Source organism: Panulirus ornatus, chromosome 2, assembly GCF_036320965.1.
Source record: "Panulirus ornatus isolate Po-2019 chromosome 2, ASM3632096v1, whole genome shotgun sequence".
NCBI lineage: Eukaryota > Metazoa > Arthropoda > Malacostraca > Decapoda > Palinuridae > Panulirus > Panulirus ornatus.
In genome coordinates, this window is record NC_092225.1 from 24,866,329 (window position 1) to 24,883,405 (window position 17,077).

Here is a 17,077-nt window from a genome sequence, read left to right on the forward strand (position 1 = left end):
AGCCGGCTTTATGAGTGATCCCCGTGAATTGGGAATCTTGGGCCTCTATGGTGTAGTGGTTGGCTTTACTGACCATGAGGCATGTTCTTCCTTCCATGAGTTCAAATCCCGGGTGCGGCATTCAGCCCACAGCCAATCCCAGATGTTCACCCTTCCCGTGGGACTGGTCGATGAGTGTTAACCTGGCGTAGGCTGGTGTATGGCTGTCTGTTTTTGGACACAGGAGTAAAGACATGGTAAAAATATGCAAGGTTAAGAGAAGGTGGGAACAAGAATGCAGAACCATCTCCCTTTGACACAAATAGTAATCACACATACAGCTTGAAGTGTACGGACAAAAGAAGTGCTAAGCAGACGATTTACAGCTTATATTGAAAGTAGAATATGCTTCTCAAATTTGGTTATCACACTTTAGCTAAGTACAAAGAACTGATTAAGAATGTCCAGACACCTAAAGGTGGTACCAGAATTGAGAGAACTAAGTTACGGTTGTAGGTTAGAGACCAGAAACATAACCATCTTGTAAAAAAATGACTTAGGAATAAGTTGATCAAAACTTTAAAGTATCTAATCCAGTCTGACGAAGTCGGTGGTCAACAGTTCATCAAAGACGCAAATACAAAGCAAACGAAAACAATAAGAAATTCAGTAAAAATCGTTTCAGAAAAGATTTGAGGAAGTAACTATGGTATCAGAAATGGGTGAATGGAACAAACTGATTAAGGATTTTTTTTTTTTTTTAATCTTCTACACGAACCAATCATGGCCCTCTGGCGAAAAGAAAATATGAAAAGTAGAATAAAGAAATTAACGTGTTTAATGGATGTTTATATACCCAACTCCTAAAGGCAGAAGGCTTTAGGAAGTGGCAAGACGACACAAGGAAGGGAATTCTAATTTCACTGTTTGAAGAAAGAAGCTTGATATTCAGGTAGGAATAAGAGGGCAAGTCTTTCACTGGAAAGATGATGTCTCGGTGAAAGGTGAAAAAGAATGTATGTTATTGGAGCCTTCTCAAAATGGGTTGAAGTCACTCTTGGCGTACGGCAGGATTTGGTTCTGGGACCACTGTTCTTGGTCTATATGAATACCTTGCCAGAAAGATTGGGCTTTTACTTGAGCATGGCTGCGAATGAAGCCAAGCTCACGAGGGAAGAAAAATGTGAGGCTTGCATCATATTATCATACAAGGAGACCTGAATGAACTTCACTGTTGGTCTGGTTCTTGGTTGAGAAAATTCAAGCGAGTAGACGTAAAATAATGATGGGACACGGTGAATGGAGGCTTCGAAAAGAACATTATCTAGCAGGAAATATGCTGCAGAAAACTTCATGTCGGGAAACAAACGTATCACCAGGATCCCATCTTGGGAGAAAAGCTCTCCTTCATCCCTTTTGCCACGAAAACAGAGACAACATAGACAAAAGCAAATCTAAAGTCATGATTTGCCTTGTGGCAAATAAGAATTGCGTGCAAACACATGGGTCATTGTGGCAAATAAGAACTGCGTGCAAACACATGGGTCATGAAGCATCAGCAAGTTGGTCACATTTCCCATCAGACCAAAACTAGGTATGTTTCACAAGTGTGATCGCTGCTCTTGGAGAAGTAGATATTACTGATAAGGGTAGTTAGACGAATGTGATGAAATGAGTTATGAGTCTGTGAATGTGGGTGATATGCAGAAGTTTCTAAAAGGCTCTTGATGGTGAGAAAGATCGAGATGGGGCTTTACGATTGTATAACCCCTTCCCCGTACAGTTTAAGCTGGTAGAGAAATGATTATAGGCTGTCTTAAGGCCTCTACGCCATTCAGTTTGAGTTCAGGTAAGAAAATAGTGCCCAGGTTTATACTGTAATTGAAACAAGCATGGAGGCAAATGGATGGGGATTTAGAGAGGTATACCTAAGACATTCTAACCTGTGAGAATCAACCCTTTACGAAGTAATTTCCTTTAAACATTCATCGTTTGATCATCAGCGAGGCCACTCTCAAGGATCGATCCATCAGCTGGCAAAGATCCACAAGGAGAGAGAAAGGTTTGCCTATTACCTGTGGTGTATTGAGACCCATATGGCAGATTGGTTAGTGACTTAAGCAGACAATTTTGGTCTTCGATCTCCTGACAGGCGCGACGACCATGTCTTTTAAGGGTCAGGTCAAAGGTGTGCCAGTCATATTCAAGGATTTTACCATTGTACTCAAGGATTGTACATGGGATCATATTGTTTTGCTCAAGGATAGAAGCCACATGCTGAGGGATCGCACCGTTGTCCTGAAGAGCCGTACCATTGTGCAAAAGGGTTGCGTCTCCGTGCTTAGGGATCGTACTGATGTACTCAAGGCTTGTACCACTGGGCTCAAATGTTAGTTCGTCGTGCTTGTAGGATTATACCATCTTGCTCAGGGTTCGTACTCAAAGTTGGAACCATTTCCCTCATTGATTGTACCGTCAGACTTCAGGAAGCCCTAATCTTGCTTGAGGGTCGTACCGTCGTGCTCAAGGGTGTCGTACCGTCGGTTTCCAGGGGTCATACCGTCGTGCTGAATAGCTTAGAAGAACTAAGGAGAGTGGCCGGTGGTGGTGGGTGAGGTTGGCGCAGATTGAATCTGGTGGCGGTGTTTGGCTTGCGGAAGTTGGCAATACTGTTCAGTGCAGGATCACCTGTCCTAAGACGGTTGATGGAGAGGCTTGCACTGGCATTTTGCCACATAAAAATGTAACCTAAAATACAAAGTGCGATGTTACCCATGGCGGTGAGGCTGTAGCGCAGACCTTTAAAAGTGATGTGACACTGGGCAGATAAGCAGAAGTGATCAGTGAAGGCCGGGTGTTAGGCTAGGTTTCCAAGGCAGGCATGGATATGGCCCATTGCGTACCATGTTGAGCTGTAAACAATACAGGTTATTCGGATGTCCAGAAAACAGATAGAATGAAAAAAATGTTTCCTGCCACATCCAATACAGACTCGCAGTTGTACAATTTCGACAGTGAGGAGAACGCTCAAAAATGGAAGCGTTTGTTTCTTAGCTCCCTTCAAAAGGTAGGGCATCGCTGACAGGATGCTGTGTTCGCCTTCTCTTCTCCACATTTCTCCCCCTTTTACACATACGCATGCATCATTGTAAGACTAACCTTACCTTTCAGAATGGTCGGGTGTGCCCAGTGGGTCTAGAAATGGCTGAAACCCTGTTGGAATGGTGGAATGACATTGACACTGACGTGTTTGTTTTGGTTTTGAGGGGGGTTGATAGTGGTGGTGGTAGGGGGAGGGGGGCGAGCTGGGGGCAAGACAAGGCCAAGCCACCCTTCCATGGCCAGGCTCTTGTGTGTGTTTGTGACCCTTCTTGCCATGAACTCCTTGTTAGGTTGTTAGGTGAGGGTAGCGGCATGAGAGATGAATAAATATGGTGCTTCGAGAACGAGAGATCTGGAGGAGGAGGTTGCTTCAAAGTGGTGGCTGGTTTGGGAGCAAGACAGTGGCCCAAGTAACCGTCCATTTGGCAGGTCATAAGTTTAAGGTTCTTCCTGCTATAAAGCTCTTCTGTCATGAAGACACTTAAGAGTAAGAAAGATGAATAAACATGGTGACCCAGAAACATAAGTTTTTATGTTTGAAGTGATGATAAGGTATCATCTTGGTTATTGGTAATAAATTTGCATATAAGAAACTTGCATGATGGTGTGTGATACATACGTCTCATTTCTCTTAAGTTTTTATTTAGATGATTTACAGCCTTGACTTTTGGTGGGAATGTAGCAAAAATGTGTTGATTCTAAATATGATTTGGGTTTTCAAGGTTTTTTCCCACCATGTCACAGTAGTTAATTAACAAAGGTGTGAAAACCTATAACATCAAAATTTGCTCTTAGAATTTTGCAAGGATTTAACTGCTTGTTAAAAGAATTATGTTTGTAGGAATTTTGGGTAGATGTTGTATATTGTTTATTCAAGAGATGATATTCAGGTACTATTAAATTTCATTCTTGTTCATTTCACATTTTATATGGTGTCATTTCACATTGTAGGTTATGTTTGGCATGGGATTAGCTAACATTTGGAAGAACTTTGAACATAATGAAACTTGTTGAATTCTGGTTTTATGTTCACAATATACCAAGGAAAGAGATCAGAAAATGTTGAATAAGAATGAAAGGTGAAATAGTATACTGATTATTTTACATAGTGAATATGTAATTCTGTATTTTCAGAAATTAATTTAAAATGAATTTTTCCAAAGGGAAATTAGTACTTGAAGTTTTCTTTAAAATGCTTTAGTTTTGTAATAAGCTACATTAGTAGCTTATGAATGACTTGGAATTTTAGAACATTTGATAAGCATACTTAACCTTATATGCAGTAGTATGAATATACAGGGTAACCATGGACTAGCCATAAGTGTTTGCATTGTTGATTTTTTGCAAAGGAACAAGGGTTCGATGGAAAGTGATTGCATTGATTTTTTACAAATGAACAAGGTTTCAATGGAAAGTGATTGTTTAATGTTTGATCAGATATTTTGATATATGAAAATTATAGAAATGGAAGATATAGCAGTATATTAAAGCCAATGTAGTCACTGAGGTTACCAGTTTAGTGAAATGAAACAAACTTTGTGGTAACATTAACATTGTTTTGCATTGACTGTGTCCTGTGCGGAAAATGCAGTAGGACTAGTGGGGGATGATTTAGATTTAAAAAGATTTCAATGGTAGTGAGGGCTATAAAGATCAGGAAAAGTGTTGGGTGAACATGAATGCAAGTGAAATGCTTACAGAAATTAACAGAACCTTTGAAAACTTTACTGAAATTTCTGTAGCAGTTGACAGTCAGCTGACAGTTATCTCATTTTGAATGTTATGAGGAAAAGACAAGTGATTTTTATTTTGTGTTTATGTCCAATTTATTGGCACTGCATTTATGTCCATGTCCACACAATGGCTTTCGAGTACATGAACATGTTCCATAGTACTAACTCCACCATGGTGCATGTTGCAGCAGACGATAATATTGGTATATTTTGACAATTTCATTCAAATATGTTATCTCCCAGATGAAGTTAGATGAAGTTTTCATAGGTTCTGTTGATTTCTAAGAGTGTTTCACATAATATATCAAGAATTAACCCCACAGTTTCCCTGACATACCACTATCAATGTACTTTAGATTACAAGATTAGAAATCGTTCAAATCATGCCATATTATATCCGTCATACAGGAAAGTGTCATTGCAAAATGTCGATCAAAATTATCTTTATTCTGTTCGTAAATTATTACCTTAACAAAACAGTCAGTGATATTTCAAAGTTATTTTGTTGATGATGATGAGCCATTACCAAAATGGCTAGGGTTTTGATATTTAGAGGAAAAGTGATGTAAAGATATATTTTACGCAAGGTGACAATGATAATCCACAGATATAACTGTCTGCATTTGTTTGGTAATGTTTTTTATCTTAGATATGGGAAAGTCTTAAACCATGGTATTCATAATGATTAATACTGACTTTTGTGAATAAGTAGTTTCAGGTACTGAAGGTATTTGAAGGGTTTTTTTTAGTAGACATTGCTAAAGAAAAGAAAATATTTTAATGATATAAGAAATACTATAATTCAAAATATATTTTGATTGAGTTTATTTGGTATTACATGCATTTTGTTTTCACCATGGATAGCACATAAAATATCATTACATGTGCTTATTTCCAACTGGGTCCTTATGATACTTTCAAGATAAAGAATAACAGTGAAAGCAAAAATGCAGTTGAACTAGAGAACAGTTACTAGCCCAGTTAGAAGACTTAAGAATTATTTACTTACACATTACGATTATTAGCACCTAACGTATTCCATGAAGACTATTTTACTTTTGTCTTACAGTCATCTTTTATTTGACTTTAACTGATAGTGGAAGCTCATTCCATAAGATTTTGCCAGTATGCATATACAAACTTGCCAAAACCTTCCCTAGGTGCAGCACGATAAATCTAAATCATTGAACCCTGTTCCATGCTTGTGCTAATTAAAAACCATTATGATGTATCATCTCATATAATGTGGAACAGTAACATTTGTTATACATATGTTCATATTTTAACTGTTCTACTATTTATTCTGCTTTGAGAATACAAACCATGCTAAATTGACGAAAACATAGATATTACCTTACTTTGCATAACCTTTATCCTACCCTTCACATTCTTAAAGTCTGCACCAGCCTCACCCATGATGAACAAGCATAGTTGAAATTTCACTGAATCGAAGCTGATAATAAAAGAAATTTTTTTAGTTTCCAGATCAAAATTATGGATGTTACTGCAGATATGTTTAAGTTTATTTGAACCTTTAGTAAATAATTCAGAAGCAAAACTGTCACCCAATAATGATTGGCTCACATTACTCCTAAATAGTTTTCCTGTGATTTTGACTGTTTCATTTTCATTTGACAGTACCTTGATGGAATAGCATTATTCAGTCATTTCTTTGAATCAGATAAAATGAACTCAATTTTACCTAATCCTGTGACAACTCTTGCTGTTAACCATTGACTGACTGATTCCATCTCTGCACTCAGTGTTTCCCATATCACTTTCATGTTCTATTCTGAAACCAGCATTGGCAAGGTATGAGCATAAAAAAGTTTTTACTTCACTACTTCTATTACGTTAACACATTTCAGCAGTAGTAAAGGCCTGAGTATGGAACATTGTGGAACTCTTCATGTAATGCCTTTAGTTGGATATGTTGGAAACAAAGCACAGAATTTTCATTAAGCAAATCCTTTCATGTTAAGGTTTAGGTATGGTTTCATTGAGATATCCATTAAATCCTGAGTCTCCATAGGGCATAAGATTGTAAAGTAGGACTGTTTGATCACATTTTCACTCATCTAGCACCTGGCAACCACACCCCCTTCCCTAATGTAGCTGGGGGAAATGAAAAATGAAAGCCCATGTGTTTGCAAATTACACTTTGCAAAATACAAAATACACCTGAACATCCATGAAACAATGAAAAATGAATTAAAAACAATAGAAAATTGCTTTTATGTTGTCAGAGCAGTAATGGAATCACCATGGGGAATGGGAAGAGTGTGCACTTGTTTGCATTCTTTCCAAACCAACATGCTTAGAGACCCATGGTGGCCTATATTACACTTATGCTTTACTAGTAATATAAAACCAGAACAACTACAGTTCACTGTAAACGCAAACTAAAATCAGGTTATTGTGTGGACAGTCCCAGGTGATGGTGGAGGAGGTGGATGGAGGCATCTATTTGGTCAATCTGTGGGCATACTACTCATGTTAAGGCCACTTATTGTTGTATGCTTTCTGTGAATTTGTAGTACTCTCTACACATTTTGTTGCACATCTAATAAGATAAAATTATCTTCATATCATGAATTCTGAAAAAGTGTAAACTAAAGTATCAGAGGATGAAATGTCACTGTGGCAACTTATCTGCTTTTTAGTGATAGGCTAAAACACTGCGAACATAATCTGTGTTCATAGAATTAGCAAAGCTCTGAAAGCCATGTCCTGCTCGAAATTGGTTAATGTATTTGTATCATTAAGACTGAAAATTTAACTGTTGCCTTATTTTGGAGTATATAAGGCATTAGTACCTTAGACATTCATGTTACTTTATTTCCTTTCAATAAACAATGTAGAAATGTTTAACTGTAAAATTTCCTTTACTAAAAGTTCTGGGCTTCAGATGGCACAGATAATTGCTTTACTTATACTATTAGTAGTTTCTTGGATAGTCATTGAAAAGTAATGCACAGAATGTTTGAGAAAAATTGAACAGCATTTCATGTTAAAGTGCTGAATATTCTGTGGGAACTCCCTCATGGGGGTGGCCATGGCAAAGGAATCTCCATAACTGTTGAACTCCATTGCCACTTCTTGGCCTTTAGTTCCTCACCCTCAGTAGGCCACTGGTATAGGGCAACTCTACTTTAGTGTTTTCAGAGGCTCCTACATAATGTTACTACCAACTACTACTTGTGAATAAGCTTTATCTGAATAAATTGTTTCATGTATATTGTAAGCTCATTTGACATTCATTATGGTGTATTTCCAGGTGCTGAAGCAGGTGCATCCAACGTTAGCAGCCAAGGATGATGCTTTGGAATATGTTGAGAGTCTCATCTTGCGATTGCTGGCCATGTTGTGTGCTCGTCCTGCCCCTCACACCGTCCAGGTAAGGACCTCTATCAATATATTTATTGATTCCTTGGATCTAGTATCTTCTGTGTAAGAGCTTTTAGAATGATATAGAAGTTTAACTTTCCCAAAAGAAAAAAACAGTGGATTGTTTGAAAACACAGACCCTATTCTCTGGAATGTGACATAAATTTGACATGGGAAGTTTGAGAATGTTTGATTTTCAGTTTGCATTAAAAGAAGATAATTCCTTTTTGACAGGCTTGGCAGACTGTAAAATTTCATAATTAGACTCAGAAGGTTTTATAGATATGATGAGATAATAGTATAAACATCCAGGGCATGATAATGTTGAATTAACATTCTGCAGGGATTAGTAAGATTGATTCTCTTTTTCACTTTATCAATTCTATACATCTTATTTAGTAATTAGGCATGTTTTCCAACTTTGGGAACTCTCTTAAAGGGGTGGCCACGGTAGAAGTCTCTATTACTGAACACCAGTACCACTTCTTAACCGGAACTTATATACCCTCCTTCAAGTAATAATGTAGCGTATGTTCAGGCCTCAAATGCTCAAAATCTTTTTCACTCCATCCTTCCATCTGGAATTTGGTCTTCTGCTTCTCCTTGTTCCGTCTACCTTTGAAGCATATATCCTTTTTGTCAATCTTTCCTCACTCATTCTCTCCATATGTCCAGACCATTTCAACACCCTCTTCTGCTCTCTCAACCACACTCTTTTTGTTACCACGCATCTCTCTTACCCTTTCGTTACTTACTTGATCAAACCACCTCACACCACATATTGTCCTCAAACATTTCATTTCCAACACATCACTCTCCTGTGCACAACCCTATCTATAGCCCATGCCTTGCATCCATATGACATTGTTGGAACCACTATTCCTTCAAACATACCCATTTTTGCTCCGAGATAATATTCTTGCCTTCCACACATTCTTTGTCACTCCCAGCACCTTTGCCCTCTTCCCCACCCTGTGACTCACTTCCGCTTCCATGGTTCCATTCGCTGGTAAGTCCACTCCCAGATATCTAAAACATTTCACTTCCTCCAATTTTCCTCCATTCAAACTTACATCCCAATTAGCTTGTCCCTCAACCCTACTGAACCTAATAACTTTGCTCTAATTCACATTTACTCTCAACTTTCTCCTTTCACACACTTTTCCAAACTCAGTCCAACTTCTGCAGTTTCTCACTCAAATCAGCCTCTAGAGCTGTATCATTAGCGAACAACAACTGACTCCCCAGGCCCTCTCATCCCCAACAGACTGCATACTCATCCCTCTCTCCAAAACTCTGGCATTTACCTCTCTAACCACTCATCCATAACAAATTAAACAACCATGGGGACTCCATACACCCAAGCCGCAGACCGACATTCACTGGAAACCAATCACTATCCTCTCTTCCTACTCATACACATACCTTACATCCTTGGTAAAAGCTTGTCACTGCCAGCAACTTACCTCCCACACCATATACTCCTAAGACCTTCCCATGCTTATTTTTACTTTATATGTAAACTAATTTAGTCTATGTTTTTAACACTATCCCTAATGTAAAGAGGTGGCTGCAATTGTAGTTATCTGAAAAGGCCAATCAACTCCCAGAAATTTTCAACATGTATTGGGTGTTGCTCTTGATTCATGGATTCTTAAGATGTGTAAGTGTTTAGGAAAGTTGGCCCAGCACAAATGTAGTGCTTTGATACGTGTAGAGAAAGACTGCATTTAAAGTTTATATTTCACTTTTTCCAGGATGTGGAGGAAAGAGTACAGCGAACATTTCCAAACCCAATTGACCGCTGGGCTATTGGGGATGCTCAAGCGGCAATTGAGAAGGGACGCAAAAAGTCACCCCTTGTCTTACCTGCAGAAAAGGCCCACCCTTTGTTACGTGTGAGTATACTGGAGTGAATGTTTTAGTGTTTCAGTACAGTACATTTTCTGACATGGTTATTAATTTGTAACTCTCCAGGTGTAGAATGAAAAAGTTTTGATGGGAAAAATGTTTGAATTGCATTGGTATGTCTGTTGAATATACCTGCTTAGTAGTATGGGGAGTGGTAATTAAGAGTAGTGTGATGCATCGAGGTGTGGATTAGGGAGGAGCAGTATGGATTTAGAGAGATAGTGGGTGTATGGATCAGATGTTTGCTTTGGAAAATATACATATGGAGATGATGTATTTGATTGATGTATACTGGGAATGCTCCAAAGTCACATCTTCAGGTATGAACCTGGGTTCTTATTTCCCTCCAGGTTTATGCTTGGAGCACTTGTGGAAATACTCATAAAGTTGCACCATTCTTGATTTCCACTTAGAATTATGTACATTTCAACCTTGATTGTTTTTTGAAACTTTTCTTATAGTTTATCCAAAATCAAAAATCTTAATTTTTTCCTTGTTAGAGGCCGTACTTAGATGATGTTCTTAGTGGGAAGGGATAAGGGTTTGGTTGTATGTAGAATACTTCACAAGTAGTGAAATGTATAATGAGAAAATTCACAAAGCAGAGAAAAAACCATCATAGTTATTGCAGTTACAATTTTGCATAGTATAAGGATTTACAATTGTCTTTTCATCTTACTTTTGTTTGTGTGATACATTTTTTCTTTATATGTCTCTCATTTTATGTGTTTTTTTTTATGTATCAAGTAAGTCGAAATTAGAGAAACAGGAAGATGGATTGTTAGTTTTAAAAACTTTTTGTTTAGTAATATATAGACTTCTTGGTCTTAGCTTTTTTTTATATTTTTAAGAATCAAGGAAACAAGAATGAAAGAAGCAGATAAACATATTGATAATTCTGTTACCAAACTGTTTTAGAAAGATTTGTTACTGAAATAGTTTGCACAGTCACTGCGAGAAATGTATTGTGATTTCACTAAGTTTTTTCTTGATCTTTCAGGATGTTCTTCAGACAAAGATCGATTATCAAGTAACGTTGTATATAGTTGCAGTTTTAGAATATATTTCTGCTGATATATTAAAGGTAAGGTAACATAACAGAAAGATATAAAGTAGACTTTATTAGCAATAAATGTGTAGACATAGTCATTGGTAGACTCTTGATCAGGTGCAAGTTTGGACAGAAGCATTGGCCTTATGTATGAAATTATCCTTTTCACGTAAACTTTGCCCATATGCAGCAGATAATCAAGAGCATTGACAATGAAATGTATAAAGACAAATTAATTGTTAAAAGAAAAATATTTAAGTTTTTAGTGACATACATGCCTATATCATGCTTCCATTCGGTAAAATTGCATATCATGAGATACTTTTTTTTTCAAATTTTTGAAGTGAATTGAATTTATACAATATTCATTTTTTGTTTCACTTATGGGTATATATCATTGCTCACAGGGATTTGTTTAAAGTTATAGATGAACTTATATGTATATACGTGTGTGAGTCATTTGTTTGCCCATGACATGGCTCTGGAGCGAGTGAGAAATTGCAGAAACTGGTGTTGGATTTTGGGAGAGTATGTAAAAGGAGACAGTTGACAGTAAGTGTAAATAAGATTGAGTCATGGTTTGCAGGAGCCTCAAGAAAGGGGTCCTGGGTAACACCAGGACCCTTTATTATTGAAAGGTTCTGAAGTAGTTATAGAAAAAAAAAGTATACCATATGTATGTATATGAAATTTTTTTATGAAAGAATACATTTTAAAAACCTCTTTCAACAGCTTGCTGGTAACTATGTCAAGAATATTCGTCACATCGAGGTGACCCAGCAAGACATCAGAGTAGCCATGTGTGCTGACAAGGCAAGTAGCATCAAGATTTGTAATGTTCTCTTTTTAACAAACAGACATTTGTTGTTCTTTCCCCATCACATAAGCAGAAAGAGAAAACCTACACATGGTTCACACTTTAGCAGTGTGTACTCGCATACGACCCCTTCCCAACAAACATGACACTGACAAAGCATTTACCCTCCTCAGTGACTTGACAAGCACTAAACAACTGTTTATCTCTTAGAGTCTACCCACAATACTTACACTCATCTGAAACTTCACACCTCAGGCATGTGCAAGTGCCACTTTTTTGGCTACATTCTGAAATCCACTCATCTCTTCAGTAATACAAACACAGATTCAACATGACACAGGACCCATCTGACCCACCATGCCATTTATGTAACTTCCATTGTGAAAAAAAGAACATTTACTCCTCAGTTGTTTTGTACCCACGTAACAGACAAACAACTTCACTTGTTGACCTGTGTTCCTGCCCAGTAGACTAGTGGCCATGGCCAGTTTCCTCTGTACTGCAAGAACTCTGTTAAAGGGGTTCCTAGGGCAGGAAAATTATTATGATGTGATGATTATTGTGCATTAGTATTCCAGTGGCATATTCAGTTTTAAAATTTTAAGCACTGTTTTTTGTGATTTAGGTCCTTACTGATGAAAAATATTGTTTCTCTCATATATCATAGTGTTCCCTTGGGAAATGGAATTTTGTCTGATTTGCAGAGTGGTACCCAAGAATTACCTCCTGTACCTCAGATATATGAACTCTATAGGAATTAAATCTTTTGCTTGTGATTTTGCAGCCAGCCCATTGCTCATGGGGTGGTAGGATCACTTGTAAACCTCCCTTATTTAGTGAGTTACTTTGCCTGATATCATGAGCATCAAGCAATGTGGATGTATTGCAAACTTTGAAGTGACTTTATTGTTGTGATGTGTATCTGTTAGATGCTGTGGTACACTCCCCATGCTAGCATATTCTTTCATTTGTAACTTGCAAGGGAGTAAATGAAAGGAAAGTTGTCAAAAAGCAGTGATTGTGGATACAGATGTCCTTGATAAGGTTAAACCTATATGGAAAAATAAAAGTGATCACTTTTTTTTAGGTGTTAATAGATCTACTGAATAGAAAAGAAAGGTTATAGGAGTTTGGAGATACATTAGAAAATGAGGAGTTCAACAAATCCAGCTGTGATAGGGAAGATATTGTATTATCTGTTGCTGACATTCACATACAATATCTTTGGAATGTAATAACCTACCTGATGTGTCATGACCTAGCTGGAAGATGCGGTTTGCCAGCAGCTAGCTCTTGAAAGCAAAGGCCAAAGTTGTATCTGTTAAAAAGAGAGATTGAGAAGCAAAATTATCGTAGATTGAAAGGGGTTAAAGTTTAGAAGTGAGAGAAGGGAACTTAATGAGGTGAACTTTTTTTTTACTTTATTGTTTAGAAGGAGGATAGGAAATCTGCAAATAGTACTTCATACATGGATTGATCTGGCATGTGCACAGCCCAGTTAGCTGCTTTGAAATGCAGTAACATTAAAACCTTTAACAGAATCCCAGTTTTTTAAAGGCAAATTTGTCCATTTTAATGGTGTGGACTTTCCAAGAGAATTAGACGTTGAAGCAATATCAAAAGTCTAGAAGTGAACATCATTATCCTCAGAGGGGATAACTAGGCCAAGGGTAAATATAGAAAGAAACCAGAAGAATTTAGGTTTAGAAAATACTATATTTCACTGGGTTACCTCTCCCTAAATCAAGAGGTTTGTCCAGGCCTGAAAGTAGGTGAGAGGTAGGACAATCAAGTAATGGAGGATGGCATTTGAAATTCATAGAATGGAATCTGTTCTCTGTTAGGGAATTTGGTATCCCTATCTTTGCCAGGCTTTGGAGACCCCAGTCCTCTAAAAAAAATTTCTACAAAAGATTCACAATTGTTTGCTTGTAATCCACCCCATGTAAATGGAACAGAAGGTACTGATACTTGACAGACTGAGAGAACTTTTTTGATAATGATATAAAGATAAATCTTTTTTCATTATTAGAAATGTATGTTATTGCTGGCCCTTGTATCATGTGTTAATTTACAAGTTGTTTGAAAATTGTTGCATGTATCTGTGCTGAACATGATCCAAGTTAGGGTAATTAGGATGAATGGTTGGTTAGGTTTGGCCATCTTTAATCCTAATAAGGTAATTTCTGCAAGCATTCTTTTCAACAACAAAAAAAAAGAATCCTTTCACTCAGAAGTTTGCCTTCCTCATAATGATTGACAAGAAACCAGTCTCGATTAGTCATGTGGTAAATGTTTTTCTTCCTTTGTATCTTAGAATTATGTTAAATTCCAGTTCTTTAAGATATGATTTCTCTGGAGATTAACTGTAACTTAAAACGTGTACCGTAACTTAGAATGCATTCTCTATTATATGATTGTATATAGATTGCTTGTGTTTCTGCAGGTGCTTATGGACATGTTCCAGCAAGATGAAGATGGGGAGATGAGTGGTGTTGTAGAAGAACCTAACCTAGACACGTCTATTACATATGATGAGCTTGTTAAAGACCTCATACAAGAAAAGAAGAGTTACATAAGAGAACTCAATATGATAATTAAGGTGAATTGAATATTAGTTACATAGGTGAAAAGAATTTTTTTTATGCATGCTAATACTTTTATAGATGGGAATATTTTATCTTGCTTGTGAATGTTCTATAGTCTGAGGAAATGTATTTTGTGACCAGTCAAAGTATTTTTCTATGATTTCACTAGTTAAGTCCCAATTTTGTATCACATTTCCCACAATTTGCTCTTGATTGTAGGCCTATCCCTCTCATCATGCAACTACAATGAATTTTTTTCTTTCCTCTGATTTTTTAGATAGAAGTGGATAGAGTTAAAAGAACAGGACGGTATGTTGTAGTTTGCATTTTACACAAGAGTTAGATTGTGGATGTGAGCACAAAATGCTGTTGTTTTGTTTGTTCTTGTTATCCTGCTAAGGAGGGAAGCAATGAACAAGTATCAAAAAAAATGAATATGGTAGGAGCCCCATTGAAGGGGATCTTGGGGCAGAAATATAAGGATGAAATTACACAAGTGTATTACAAAAAGAGAAAAAATGAGACTGCAGAAGTCGGTATCTAAGCTTTAGAGTACATGAAAGGAGAGAGTTGAGAGTAAATGTGAGTAAATGCAAGGTTATTTGGTTTGGTATTTAGATGGAGAAAACTTTGAGGAAGTTGGGTATTTTAGATACCTTAAAGTAGACATGGCAGTGAATGGAATCATGGAATTGGAGGCGAGTCATAGGGTGGGTGATGGGTTGAAGATTCTGGGATCATTGAGGAATGTGTGAAAGGGGAGGTCATTATCTGGGAGGACGAAAATAGATGTATTTGAAGGTATTGTATTCCCAACAATGTTAAGGATGTAAGGGCTGGGCTGTTGATAAAAGTGAAGAGAAGTGGTCAAATATGGTGGAAATGAAATGTTTTGCAACTATATGGAGTAAAGAGAGTTGATTGAGTAAGTAGTTATAGGGTAAGAGAGAGGTGTGGTAATAAGAGTATGGTTTAGAGAGCTGAAGGGGTTGTGCTGAAATGGCTTGGAAGTATGGAGAAAATGAGTGAGAAGTTGACAAGGAGATGTATGTGTCAGAAGTTGAGAGGACAAGAAGGGGCTCCTAACCAATTTGCAGATGGAAGGAGGGAATAGATGAGATTTTTAGTAGTTGGAGTCTGAACATGCAGGAGGGTGAAAGGCATGTACAGTATAGAGTGAATCATAGTGATGGGGTATATGAGGGGTGATACGCTGTCAGTGAACTGAACCAGGGCATATGAAACATCCTGGGGAAATCATAGAAAGGTCTGTGGTGCTTGGTTGTGGATAGGGGATGTGGTTTTTGTGCATAACACATGACAGCTAGAGAATGTAATTGAGTGAATGAGGCATTTTCTTCATCTGTTAATGGTGCTACCTGACTAATGTGGGAAACAGTGAAAAAGGATGAAAGAAAGAAAGAAAAGAAGTGTCTAAGGAATTGTGTAGTGGAAGAGAGAGTAAGTCTTAACGTGTGTAGTTGCATACTTGAATGTATAATCATTTATATTGATAAACAAATTGTCTAGAGCTGGTTTGATTAGTATATCTTGGAGTGTAGAAGATGCATATGTGGCTGGTCTTTTAAGAAATAATTTTTGTTTTTCCTTCTAGGTGTTTCGAGACAAACTACAACAAATTCCATCATTACAAGAAAGTGCATGTAGAGAACTCGAGATCATCTTCTCCAACATCACAGAGATTTATGACTTTTCCGTTACCTTGCTAGGGTCTCTGGAAGACACCATGGAAGTTACGGAGGAAAATGAGTCACCAGCCATAGGCATTTGTTTTGAAGAGTTGGCTGAAGTTAGTTTTATGGAAATTACATTGAATTTTTTAGATTTTTAAGATGATAATATTTTGTCATTATTAATTATAAGTTGTCATATATTAGTATCTAGAATAGATGTGAAGTAGAAGCTTCACCCTTTTTACTTTTCTGTTCAGGGTGCGGAGTTTGATGTGTACGGTAAATTTGCGAGTGATGTTTTACGACAAGAATGCGCTGAGACCTTAATGGAGGTGGTAAATAGACCCGACGTGAGTGATGCTCTCACCAGTGCTGGACATGGGTTTAAAGAGGCTGTCAAGTACTATTTGCCCAAGCTGCTTCTCGTACCTGTTTATCATGTCTTTACTTATTTTAAAGACATAGAGGTCAGTTACTTGTCTGTATATTTGTAAGTGTACCATCACTAAAAACATTAAACATATTCACATGCTTAATATATGTAATTAGTTCTCCCACTGTGCCTAAGTAACACTGTTCATGCTACTGGCCAAGAGTTGATTTTCATTTTATTTAGGATTTTTTCTGCATTGGTTTGGACTTACCTTATTAGTGGCAAAAATTTTTGCAAGTGGTTCAGCTTGTTTTTTTATTTTCATTTTTTTTTTAATTGGAGTATGTAGTACTTACTTAACATGAACACTTCTGTTGCATGCCTGTTGATCTTTAAATCTCTTGATTTTTCTGCTCTCAGGCTCAAAATGTGTCTTCCTGTG

General features: G+C 37.2%; 1 protein-coding gene across 2 annotated transcripts in view; it reads left to right on the forward strand.

The window, feature by feature from the left end:
* Positions 1 to 2,639: 2,639 nt before the first annotated feature.
* The window catches only part of LOC139754501 (son of sevenless homolog 1-like), a 147,270-nt gene continuing 132,832 nt past the window's right edge, over positions 2,640 to 17,077 (forward strand). For both annotated transcript variants that reach the window (XM_071671785.1, XM_071671794.1), the window contains exons 1-8: positions 2,640 to 3,046; positions 8,092 to 8,211; positions 9,959 to 10,099; positions 11,113 to 11,196; positions 11,896 to 11,976; positions 14,427 to 14,582; positions 16,184 to 16,378; positions 16,520 to 16,729. In XM_071671785.1, coding sequence (XP_071527886.1) covers positions 2,936 to 3,046; positions 8,092 to 8,211; positions 9,959 to 10,099; positions 11,113 to 11,196; positions 11,896 to 11,976; positions 14,427 to 14,582; positions 16,184 to 16,378; positions 16,520 to 16,729 — 1,098 coding nt within the window. In that variant the 5' untranslated portion in view covers positions 2,640 to 2,935. The remainder of the gene's footprint in view (positions 3,047 to 8,091; positions 8,212 to 9,958; positions 10,100 to 11,112; positions 11,197 to 11,895; positions 11,977 to 14,426; positions 14,583 to 16,183; positions 16,379 to 16,519; positions 16,730 to 17,077) is intronic.